This window comes from Saccopteryx leptura, chromosome 1, assembly GCF_036850995.1.
Source record: "Saccopteryx leptura isolate mSacLep1 chromosome 1, mSacLep1_pri_phased_curated, whole genome shotgun sequence".
In the NCBI taxonomy this organism is placed as follows: domain Eukaryota; kingdom Metazoa; phylum Chordata; class Mammalia; order Chiroptera; family Emballonuridae; genus Saccopteryx; species Saccopteryx leptura.
This window is the reverse complement of record NC_089503.1, coordinates 376572191-376585088: the sequence shown is the minus strand read 5'-3', so window position 1 is coordinate 376585088 and position 12898 is coordinate 376572191. Positions and strand designations below refer to the sequence as shown.

Below are 12898 nucleotides of genomic sequence, written 5' to 3'. Positions count from 1 at the left end.
ATTTAATACCATTAGGTACTTTACATAGATTTAATCTAAAAACCTTGCAAAGTTTGTAATATTGTCCCCATTTTATTATTTTTTATATTGTCCCCATGTTATAGATGAGGCTTGGGAGGGAGTTAAATAACTCGCCTGACAGGGGAACCCTGGGTTCACCTAGCCTACCTGGCACTAGACGCCGAGGGCTACACTGCTGTGCATCCTGTGTCGTTTTACTGTGAAATAATTAACAGGATTCGCCCTGCCAAAGGTGGTAGTATTGGAAACTGCAGGATTCCCCTCTCTGGCTTCATATTGTGTTTCTCCACATGGGACCTGACATTAATAGGTGCTGAGTAAATATGGAATGAATGAAAACAGAAGGTTTGGGTTATTTTCAGTGCTGGTACCACTTGATGAAACATCTTCCATTAGCTAGAGTTTTGGCTGTTTCTCTGCCTGATGATATTACCTTACAGAAGAGAAACAGCCATATCTCCCACTTGGGAAGAGACAGACTGAGTGAGGGGTTTGAGTAATGGGAGGGAGAGTTGGGAACACGGAGTTACAAATTGTTTTGAGATGGAAGACACATTAACCAGTGTTTTGGGGTTTTTTTTGGTGACAGAGACAGAGAGAGGGACAGATAGGGACAGATGGGAAGGGAGAAAGATGAGAAGCATCAATTCTTCGTTGCGGCACCTTAGTTGTTCATTGATTGCTTTCTCATATGTGCCTTGACCTGGGGGCTAGAGCATACCCAGTGACCCCTTGCTCAAGCCAGTGACCTTGGGCTCAAGCTGGTGAGACTTGCTCAAACCAGATGAGCCTGCACTCAAGCCAGCAACCTTGGGGTTTCAAACCTGGGTCCTCTGCATCCCAGTCTGATGCTCTATCCACTGCTCCACCACTTGGTCAGGCTTAACCAGTGTTTTTAAACTGCTGGTCTGTGGACTGGCCTCCTGAAATTTTGTGCCAGTCTGCAAAAGAGTTAACCAGCCTAATGCTGTATGAAGGATAAGCCTCATGATCTTAGGTGAATTCGCTTATGCTCAGGGTGATTTCTGCCTTAGTAGTCCCTGAAATAATTCTATTTTCACCAGTCCCCAAGTGTGAAAGAGTTGAAAACCACTGCATTAACCCATGTCAGCCCCCTCAAACACTTATTTCAAAAGGTTTCATTAACACTATCTAGACAAGCAAAACAAAGTAATTATCTGAGTAATTCTCTTGGCTTGGCATTGGGGCCCAGGACATTTTGACTTCATGAATCCTCTCCAAAGGAATGCAGAATTAAAAGATCAGTTCATACTGACAATAAATCCCACCGCCTTCCCTGAAACCAGCTTGCTGTGGCGCCTCTTTATCTGTCTGACTTTGGCTGGGGCCTCCACAGGTGGATGTGAAGACGTAGCCAGTCTTTAGCCCAGTGGAGTTCTGTCCTTTCGATCTGTTGGCTACTGTTTGGGCATAAAAGCAACTGTTGTGGGGTCCTGGGTAGGTAAGTAGGTGGTAGTTGATGGGAAAGTGTAGTCTGTGAATGTCACTCTTTTGTACCCCTCTTCACACCCCGTTTTTCCAAGGAGTGGCCCTATGCCTTGCCCCATGGCCTCCATCCCTGTTGCCACTTAGGTGGAATAGTACTATGGAAGGGATAAAGAAAGAGACATCCGAATATTGAAGAGAATGGAGTGGACGGACCCTATTATCATGTAAGACCTGTGTTTGGTGGGGATTGTGTTAGATGCCGGAACTTCTAGCACCAAGAGTATCTTAAATTATTTTCTTCACAAATCATTCTGAGGCCAAGAGAATATTATTTCACTTCATGACTGAAGTGAAATAATACAGCTAGTGTCACTTGTGCTGTTTTTCTTCCTGAGCCCCCATTGCATATACAGTGAGGACTCAATAAACGTAGACGACGTGGAAGGACTCAGGAAAGGCAAGAATATCTACGAATTCGGGTGGGTTGAGATAGCAAACTTCACACCGGAGACTATTTAAGGGGAACCGCCGATACCGTGACAACTGAACGCTTACTGTCACCAACTTGGGAAAGGAAGAGGAATGGAGCTAAAGTATGTCCAGGCTTTTAGAAAAGGCTCCAAGGCCATTAGGGGAGGCCAGAGGCCCCGGAAGGGGCAGGTCCACCGGTGGGTGAAATCCTACTTCCTGCTTGAGGGAAGGGCGGAGCTTCGGGTCTCCATGGAGACTGCTTATCCTAGCAACCAGGCGGGCGTTGAGCCGAGCGGCTGGTGAGATGGACGCGGAGAGCCTCCTGCTATCCCTGGAGCTGGCATCCGGTAGTGGGCTGGGTCTCAGCCCGGACCGTCGGGCCTCGCTGCTCACCTCCCTTTTGCTGGTTAAACGCGATTACCGCTACAGTCGCGTGCTCTTCTGGGGCCGCATCCTCGGCCTCGTCGCCGATTACTACATCGCGCAGGGTCTGAGTGAGGACCACCTTGCACCGCGCAAGACATTGTACAGGTGGAGGCGGCGCCGGGAGGCGGAGGCCACAGGGAGATACTGAAGGGAGGGCCACTGGGGCCTTGGAGGAGTGGGCGGTGGTAGGAAGTGGAGGCTGGATTTGAGGAGGAGGAAATGGGGAAGGGCCCGAGGGGCAGGGCCGGGGACCTGAGAACCAAGTGGAGCCCAAAGGGGCGGGGAAGTAGGTGGGTAAGGTCTCAATGGGTGGGGCTATGGCAGGACGCTTCTCTCCGTTGAGCAAAGGGTTGCAAGAGAAACTTAGAGGCTGGTAGATTCAGAATAGAGTCTGGGCAAGGGATAGAGGTGTAACAAGGTGGCAGTTCCTGAATAATGGAGACCTGGAGTAGAAGGAATTGAGGGGAAGGGATGAGTTTGAAAGATTTAAGTGGTAGAACTGTCAGGATTTGTGACTTAATGGAGGGAGGTAAAGAAGAGGTCAAGGTTGACTTCTTACAATTTTACAGCTGATTATATGCTGGTGCCACCATTGGGAGAGAATTCAAGAAGCCAGATGAATTCAAGGAGGGAAGACCCCTGGTCGGTTGGCTCAGCGGTAGAGCGTTGGCCCGACGTGTGGAAGTCGTGGGTTCGATTCCCGGCCAGGGCACACAGGAGAAGCACCCATCTGCTTCTCCACCCTTCCCCTTCTCCTTTCTTTCTATCTCTCTCTTCCCCTCCTGCAGCCAAGGCTCCATTGGAGCAAAGTTGGCCCAGGCGTTGAGGATGGCTCCATGGCCTCTGCCTCAGGTGCTAGAATGGCTCCAGCTGCAAGGGAGCAATGCCCTAGAGGGGCTGAACATCACCCCCTTGTGGGCATGCTGGGTAAATCCCCGTTGAGCGCATGCGGGAGTTCGTTTCTCTGCCTCCCTGCTTCTTCAGAAAAATACAAAAAAAAAAAAAAAAAGGAGGGAAGACCCAGTAAATTTGGTGTGAGGTGCCTGGAGGCATAAAGTACAGATCTGGAGTCAGAAGAAAAATTTGAACTGAAACTAGAGATTTGAGACGGGTTTCATTTTATCCTATGAGTTTTTATTTCTTCAGCACTTACTATGTACCAGACATGAATCTAGGCACCAGGAATTCAGTGGGAAGTGAGACAAAGTCCTTGTCTTCATAAAATGTACATTATAGTGCATGTGGAGGGGGAGGGAAGACAGACAATAGGTAAGCGCACACATATATTGCATGTCAGGTGGTGCTGAGTGGTAAGGGGGATAGAGAATACAGGATGGGGTACTATTTATTTATTTATTTGGTATTTTTAGAAAGAGAGGGAGAGAAGATGGGGGGAGGGAGAGAGAGAGGCAGGAACATAGATCTGTTCCTGTATGTTCCCTGACTGGGAATTGAACCAGCAACCTCTGCACTTCCAGACGACGCTCTAACCAACAGAGCTATCTGGCCAGGGCAGGATGGGGTACTATTTTAAATAAGGTGGTCAGGGATGGCCTCTGATATGGCAACATTTGAGAAGAGACCTGAAGCAACTGAGTAAGCTATGTGTTTATTTGAGGGAAAAGTATTTCAGACAAGTGCAAAGGCCCTGAGGCAAGTTCATGCTTAGTGTGTTTGTAACACCTTATATAGGGTAGTGTGACTAAAGAGGAGTGAGGGAGGGGGCATTGTAGGACAGGAGGTCAGAGAGGTAAGGGGCTGGAGACAATCATGCAGGGCCTATGGGGCATTGTAAGGACTTGGCTCAATGCGAGGTCACTGAAGGTTCTGCACAGAAGCATGATCTAGCTTAGGTTTTAACAGTTGGCTGGGGACTGGACTGAGGTGGGAGTGAGTATGGAAGAGGAGAGACTGGTTAGGAGGCAACTGCAGCATCCAGGCAAGAGTAGATGGTGGCTTGGCCTAACGGGAAGCAATGAGGTTGTGAGAGGTGGTTGGTTGGATTCCGGATACTAAGTAGTAGCTGGGGCCCTGTGAGTCAGCTGGCTGCGACTACAGAGAGAAAAGGGGTGAGAACAGATCCCTAGAAATACTTAAGGCACTGGAGGAGGGAAGGAGAAGGGAATACCAAAATAAGTAGAAATGGAAATGCATTTGTAGTCTTAGCTCATCCATGGGATGGCCTTCTCCAAAGCAGTTTCTTGGGGTGCTGGGGGCAGAAATCATGGTGCATTGGGCAGAGTGGAAGTGAGGGAGGGGGAGGGCTCCCACCGGGCAAACTGTTCTGAGTTATTGTTCAGTGTTGGGGCAGAGGAGGGAGGGACAGGAAAGAGGCATTTTGTAGAGGGGCACGGACTTGAGGGCTGTTGTTTCAGAAAGCTGAGAAGCTCTTCTGTTGAGAAGGAGGCAGCAGAGTGAAGAAAGGAAAGATGAGCGAGAACAGGCTGGGGACACAGACCCTGAGTGGATTGGAGAAGAGAGGGAGGCGGTCCTCTCCTGGGGGGAAGTGAGGAAGAAGGGACTGGGCTGCTCCTGGGGACCTCAAAGGAGGCGAGGTTCCTGGACCCGGCTTTCCTGAGAAATGAGGGAAGAGGGCAGACAGAGCATGAATTAGGGGCCCGCCAAAGCAGAGGCACCTGCAGTTGAGGAAAATTCAGCTTCCAGAACATATCCGGCATCTTACAGTCTAGATATCTAGAAATAAGCTCTTGGAATTTTGGCATGCATACTTTGTGACCTTTTAAAAAAATAAAATGGAATATACATCACATATGGGGTGGGGTGCTCCCTAGACACTTAGGGCTTCTGAAGGGAAAGGTGTGACTCCCAGCAGTGTCCGGCCTCGCCCCCCCCAAGGGTGGCGGCAGGAAGCCCGAGGTGGGGGTGGGTGAAAACCAGGGGGTGATGCGGATGTTGTCGGCAGCCTGAACTGCATGGAGTGGAGCCTCTTGCCCCCCGCCACGGAGGAGATGGTGGTGCAGACGGCTGTGGTGAAGGGCCGCTTCATGGGGGACCCCTCCCATGAGTATGAGCACACGGAGCCGCAGAAGGTGAAGGAGGGGGACAAAGTCTTTGAAGAAGAAGTTGTGGTGAGTGACGAGGAGGAGGGGCACTTGAAGGAAGAGGGCCTGGGCCATCCCAAACCCAGCCCGAGAGAAACACGGACAACAACATGACACATGGCTCCTGAGCGACCCGGTGGGGAGTGGGGGCGGTTCTTACGGAGCCTGGCTCTGGGGTCGGGGCAGGGAAGAAGGGCTCGGTGCTAAGCTCTGGGGGAAGGGCATGGGCACAGGTTATATTTTTGTATCGATTTTTGTTTTCCTAAATAATACATCCACATGGTTCAAAATTCAAAGGTATAAAAGGAATATAGTAAAGTGTTCCTCCCATCCCTGTCCTCCAGTCACCCAGGCCCTTTTCTGGGGGACAGTAATGTCACTGCTTTGGTGTGTATCTAAATCTTGCTACTCAAAGTGCAGCCTGGGTCAGAAGCATCACTAAGCTTGGGAGTTAAAAATGCAGAGCATGGGGGTGGGGACACATCGGGACCTGCATTTTAGCACATTCCCAGGGGGTTCAAGCCCACATTTAAGTGTGAGAAGCTCTATTTCCAGAGACATTTTATGCAAATACAAACCCAAACAAATACCTTACCTCTACTTATTGTCTTGTTATCTTAAAAACAAAACAAACCCGAATATCCTGACCAGGTGGTGGCTCAGTGGATAGAGCATTGGACTGGGATTCTGAGGACCTACGTTCAAAACCCGGAGGTCGCTGGCTTGAGCATGGGCTCATTCGGCTTGAGTTCAGGCTCACCAGCTTGAGTGAGGGGTCACTGACTTGAGTGTGGGATCATAGCATGACCCCATGGTTCCTGGCTTGAGCCCAAAGGTCTCTGGCTTGAAGCCCAGTGTCACTAGCTTGAGCAAGGGGTCACTCACTCTGCTCTACTCCCCCCCCCCCCATCAAGGCACATATGAGAAAGCAATCAATGAACAACTAAGGTGCTGCAACAAAGAATTGATGCTTCTCATCTTTCTCCTGTCTGTCTGTCCTCTTCTCTCTCTGCCAAAAACAAACAAACACAAATGGCAGCAAGGTGCACACAATTCTGCACCTTGCATATTTTACCGAGTGGTACATTTTGGAGATCTCTACATCAGTACCTTCAGGAACCTCCTGCTCTTTACCGTTGTGTGAATGCTCCATAATGTAGCCAGTGTCTTTTTCACAGAAGTGTAGGTTTCCAAGGTGTAGCTCTGACAAACAGTGCCACAGTGAGTGACCTTTATTACATCATTCCCTGTGCATGCAGTCTATCTGAACGACCAATTCCTAGAAATGGAAACCTAGGTCAAAAAGTAAGGAGCCCAAGTGTTGAAACTAGACAAACCCAGAATTCAAAATGCAGCCTCCGCACTTGAACCCGGGTGACGCCCAAGTCTTGGTTCGAGTCTCTGATGCCTGCAACACCCAGCCCCTCCCACCTGACAGCCTTAACTTCCTTTCTGTTTTATTCTCTGTAAAATTGGGATAATTATATTTACTTCTCAGGCTTGTGCAGATTAAATGGGGTGACATATTTAAAGCCCTTGGCCTAGACACTTATTAAATATTAGTTTTCATCTTCCTCTTTGTAAGTAATTCCAGTCGATAACATGGGAAACAGGTGGTTGAGTGCCTGGGGGGCACGTTCTCCCTGTCAGTGCTGTTTTCCCCGACATCTCGATGAAATCCTCTTGCTCAGGGTTGTCTTTGGTATTGATTATAACCAAATTTCATCTGCATAAAAATGTTATAATATGGGCCCTGGCCGGTTGGCTCAGCGGTAGAGCGTTGGCCTAGCGTGCGGAGGACCCGGGTTCGATTCCTGGCCAGGGCACATAGGAGAAGCGCCCATTCGCTTCTCCACCCCTCCGCCGCGCTTTCCTCTCTGTCTCTCTCTTCCCCTCCCGCAGCCAGGGCTCCATTGGAGCAGGGATGGCCCGGGCGCTGGGGATGGCTCTGTGGCCTCAGCTTCAGGCGCTAGAGTGGCTCTGGTCGTGACATGGCGACGCCCAGGATGGGCAGAGCATCGCCCCCTGGTGGGCAGAGCGTCGCCCCTGGTGGGCGTGCCGGGTGGATCCCGGTCGGGCGCATGCGGGAGTCTGTCTGACTGTCTCTCCCTGATTCCAGCTTCAGAAAAATGAAAAAAAAAAAAGTTATAATATGGGATAATGCTTGGGAAATAATGTTAAGTCAAAGAGTAGGATGTGAAAAAAATTGGATATAAAACTATATAAACTATGACTCTAATTATGCTTTAAGTATATGCATAGAAAAAACAATAGCCGTCCCTGGCCGTTTGGCTCAGTGGTAGAGCGTCGGCCTGGTGTGCGGAAGTCCTGGGTTTGATTCCCGAACAGGGCACACAGGATAAGTGCTCATCTGCTTCTCCACCCCTCTCCCTCTCCTTCCTCTCTGTCTCTCTCATCCCCTCCCGCTGCCAAGGCTCCATTGGAGCAAAGATGGCCGGGGCGCTGGGGATGGCTCTGTGGCCTCTGCCTAAGGCGCTAGAGTGGCTCTGGTCTCAACAGAGTGACACCCTGGAGGGGCAGAGCATCGCCCCCTGGTGGGCATGCCGGGTGGATTCCGGTAGGGCGCATGCGGGAGTCTGACTGCCTCCCCGTTTCCAGCTTCAGAAAAATACCAAAAAAAAAAGAAAAAAAAAGAAAAAGAAAAAGAAAAAACAATAGCCCTGGCCAGGTAGCAGTTGGTTAGAGCATTGTCCTGATATGCCAAGGTTGTGGGTTTGATCCCTGGTCAGGACACATATAAGAATCAGCTGGTGGGTGCATAAATAAGTGGAACAACAAATCAGTGTTTCTCTCTCTCTCTCTCAAACCAATAAATAAATTTAAAAAAAGAGAAAAAAGAAAAATGGATAGGAGCAAGTATACTAATACTAGAAAGCCCAGCGGTCATACGAAATGACCGCTGTTCTAGATATTATAAATTGTAATTAAAATGATTTGTGCAAAGGTGTCTGCTAATTCAAACTGAATTACCCAGGGCAGGTGGCGAGGACACCCCTTTGCTTACTGCCCCACGGGGTTTCCCCTTTCTACTTGCTTAATTGCTTAAAGTCGAGTGCAATGAAGGAAACCACTGGCAGTACATTTCTTAAGAGCCACCGCTAGCTCAATAAATAAAGGTGATTTAAATAATAAAATGTTAATTCACATGTCAAAGATCTCTTTGTACACAACATTTCTTGTGTAGATCTTTCCATCATTTTTAAGCTCGCCTTGCAGAGGACTATCAATTATTTTTAATTTTACGTCCGTTCTTTCACGAACTCTTGAACAGGCAACATAAAGTTGACTGTGTCCAAATGCAGGCTCAGGTAAAAAAATGCCAACACGCTTAAGTGTTTGGCCCTGAGACTTATTGATGGTCATAGCAAAGGCAAGTTTTACAGGAAATTGTCTACGTCTCAATTGAAATGGCAACCCTGTTTGAGATGGAGCCAAATCAATTCTTGGAATGACATGTATTTCACGTTTAGAGGAGTCAGTCAAAGACTTAGCTATTACGACATTATTTTTTAATTGGAGAACCTCTAGTCTTGTACCATTGCAAAGATCCCTTCTGGTGTTAAGATTTCTTAACAGCATAATAATTGCTCCAATCTTTAACCTCAATTTGTGAGGTGGCATGCCAGAAGGCGGGACTATTTGAATGCCGTGGCAACTTCACCCCATTGGCTAGTACAGTTACGCAAGCAACCAATAAACTATCGGCGACAAACAGACACTTAAGCCGCATATAATAAAGATGGTATCAGTGATATCTTTAGGAGACAGGATTATAAATGGTTTTAATTCTCTTAGGGGTATACTATAAAATATAACCCAAATACATGCATAGATTACCCAAACATATGCATAGTTTACAGTGAGCATGATTGCTTTTATATTTTCAAAAGGCAAAATAAGCAACATGTGAATCTGATGATTGGGTGGTTATGTTTCTGGAAGGGGACATAAAAAACCATTAGCTGTGGTTGCCCCTGGTGAGGGCAATGGGGGCGACAAGGGATGGGGTAAGAGAGACTGCTATTTTTTTTTTTAGTTTTATTTTATTGTTTATTTATTTATTTATTTGAGAGAGAGAGAGAGAGAGAGAGAGAGAAGACAAGAAGGGAGAGAGATGAGACGCATCAACTCATAATTGTATCACTAGTTGTTCATTGATTGCTTTTCATACTTGCCTTGACTGGGAGGCTCAAGCTAAGCCAGTGACCCCTTGTTCAAGCCAGTGACCTTTGGGCTCAAGCCATCGACCATGGGATTATGTTAATGAGCCTGCACTCAAGCTGGTGACCTCAGGATTTTAAGCCTGGGACCTCAATGTGCCACTACTGGTCAGGTTATTTATTTTGCATTGGTTGATTTTAGGGGGAGAGAGAGAGAGGAAGGAAGAGAGAGAGAAACATCGATTTGTTCTACTTCTTTATGCATTCATTGCTTGATTCCTGTGTGTGTCCTGACCGGGGATCAAACCCCAACCTTGGTGTATCAGGATGACACTCGAACCAATTGAGCTACCCAGCCAGGGCTTTTTTTTTTTGTAGTTTTAAATACTGCACCACCAGTATGTATTAGTAATTTGAAAAAGAAAGAAAATCTTTTTTTATTCTTATTATTTTTTCTTTTACTTAGCAGCAGGGAGGCAGAAAGACAGATTCACACATGCGCCCCGACTGGGATCTACTTGGAAAGCCCCCTATGGGGTGATGCTCTGCCCATCTGGGGCCACTGCTCCGTTGCTCAGCAACCGAGCTCTTTTAGCCCCTGAGGCAAAGCCATGGAGCCATCCTCAGTGCCCAGGACCAACTTTCTAGAATCGAGCCATGGCTGCAGGAGGAGAAGAGAGAGACAAAAATAGAGAGAGAAAAGGGGAGAGGGATGGTTGCTTCTCCTGTGTGCCCTGACCAAGAATCAAACTTGGGATATCCACACGCCTGGCTGACGGTCTGCTGCTGAGCCAACTGGCTAGGGCCAAGAAAGAAAATCTTTATTTTTTTTATTTTATTATTTTATTTTTATTTTTATTTTTTACAGAGACAGAGAGAAAAAGTCAGAGAGAGAGAGAGATAGATAGGGACAGACAGACAGGAATGGAGAGAGATGAGAAGCATCAATCATCAGTTTTTCATTGTGACACCTTAGTTGTTCACTGATTGCTTTCTCATATGTGCCTTGACCGCGGGCCTTCAGCAGACCGAGTAACCCCTTGCTCGGGCCAGCGACCTTGGGTCCAAGCTGGTGAGCTTTTGCTCAAACCAGATGAGCCTGCACTCAAGCTAGCGACCTCGGGGTCTCGAACCTGGGTCCTCCGCATCCCAGTCTGATGCTCTATCCACTGCGCCACCGCCTGGTCAGGCAAGAAAGAAAATCTTGATAGGAGGAAAGGGAGAACTCACTTGGTGTGATTTTCCATGGGCCTGTCTTCCACCCTGCGTGACCCAGGTCAGATGGTGTTGCAGAGGGCCCTCCACCAGGGGTGAGTGGGCACAGTTCCCTTGCAGGAAGGCTTGTCTCCTGTCTCTTCAGGTCCGGATCAAGGAAGAGACCCGCTTGGTGTCCGTAATTGACCAGATAGACAAGGCTGTATCTATTGTCCCCCGAGGTGCCCTCTTTAAGACCCCCTTCGGGCCCATCCATGTCAATCGGACCTTTGAAGGTGAGTTCTCTGGGGCCCTCTCATGGGCAGGAGGGCATCTCTTTCCAAGCATAGTCAGACATATGTTTGGGAGTCTGGGCGAACTTGCCCACTTGCTCAGAGGAGGAGCAGCTGTGACTCCATCAGTGGGGAGGATGTGTCCAACGACCTGGCACTGGCGGTTGGCATGGGTTACGCAGTCACTGGACCCTGACTCTTTTCTGCCTGAGGGTGGAAGAGCGTTTTCCACCTGGGTCTCATGGCCTTGTATGGGTCTGGCCTCCCTGCCTTTTCTCACTTTCATCCTCCTTGGACTCTCCTCATTGCAGAGTCTGGGTCACATCTGGGCTGAGCCTGACCTGTGGTGGCGCAGTGGATAGAGCATCGACCTGGAATGCCAGGGTTGCTGGTTCAAAACCCTGGGCTTGCCCAGTCAAAGCACATATGAGAAGCAACTAGTACAGGTTGATAGCTTCCTGCTCCTCTGCTCCCCTTCTCTCTCTCTCCTTTATGTAAAAAAAAAAAAAAAAAAAAAAAAAAAAAAAAAATATATATATATATATATATATATATATATATATATATATATATATATATGGGCTGAGTGGATACTATTACTATTGCCTTTTCTTCCTTAAGTTCTCCATCAGTAGTGGACTGAGGCTTTTGTGAGCCCCTCCTCGGGGTCCCCATGCATAGAGAAAGCAAGCTGAGCTGTGGGCACCTCTCCCCCCTTCCTACCTGCTACCTCGTTTTAGGACTCTCCTTGTCTGAAGCCAAGAAGCTCAGCTCCTACTTCCACTTCAGGGAGCCTGTGGAGCTGAAGAACAAGACCTTGCTTGAGAAGGCCGACCTGGACCCCTCCCTGGACTTCCTGGACTCCTTGGAGCATGACATCCCCAAAGGTACTAGCCTATTATTTCGAGGACGTTGGATCTGCTCCCAGGCCAGAGCTGTGGGCCATGCACCTGCCATTCTCCTCTGAGAGTGGACCCAGAGGCCTGGGTGGGAAGTGACAGTTCAGAGGGTAGACCTCAGGGTCCAGTACAAGGTTCCATTCACAGTCGACAGTCGGTAAATGTTTGCGGACAAATACGTGTAAATGTGCTTCCACTGAAAGGAGGTCTCCGAGTGTCTCTTGATTTTCCTATCAATCTTCAAAGGAGGCATACATCCATCTCAGCTGTTTGGCTGGGGTTAGATCCGGTGCTTGGCACATAGCTGGTGCTCAGTCAGTGGGTACCGCCTGACCGAATAGCAAAGCATGTGCTAAAGAAATGAGTTTTGCACATTTGCTTCCTGCTGTCTGTGGGACTTTTAAATCTTGAAATGTACAGCTTCAGAGGCCTGCCTGCGCTTCAGGGCCCCGCCGGCCCGGGCACCCGCTCCTGTGTGTGGGTGTCTCAGCGCCCCCGTTTCCTGCCCCTGAGTCTCCCCGAGACAGGGAACGTGGTCTGGGAAGATGCCCTTGCTTGGAGGCTGCCCCTCCGGACAGGTGCCAGGCCCGGGCAATCGGGCACTGGCTCAGCGCCCTGGCCTCTCTCTCTTCCCACCTTTGGTGTTCCTGAGAGCTGAGGGACCTGCTGTTGATGATGGCCATCGGAATGATAATGGTCACTACTCATAAAAGCAGTGACACTGTGTGTTGTGTGGTAGGCACTGTGCTCAGCCCCTTCCATGCCTTATCTCATCTTTATATTCATACTCAATAAGTAGGTACAGTTATTATCCTCATTTTATGGATGGAGAAACAGAGGCACAGAGTTAAACCCAAGGGAACAGCAAGTGATAGAGCATTAGGCTCCAGAGCTCTGGCGTT

General features: G+C 48.6%; 1 protein-coding gene across 2 annotated transcripts in view; it reads left to right on the top strand.

Moving 5' to 3' along the window:
* Positions 1–2224: 2224 nt before the first annotated feature.
* RSPH9 (radial spoke head component 9) overlaps positions 2225–12898 on the top strand; it is a 33305-nt gene continuing 22631 nt past the window's right edge. For both annotated transcript variants that reach the window (XM_066359322.1, XM_066359321.1), the window contains exons 1-4: positions 2225–2472; positions 5291–5456; positions 10971–11100; positions 11838–11984. In XM_066359322.1, the coding sequence (XP_066215419.1) occupies positions 2246–2472; positions 5291–5456; positions 10971–11100; positions 11838–11984 (670 nt within the window). In that variant the 5' untranslated portion in view covers positions 2225–2245. The remainder of the gene's footprint in view (positions 2473–5290; positions 5457–10970; positions 11101–11837; positions 11985–12898) is intronic.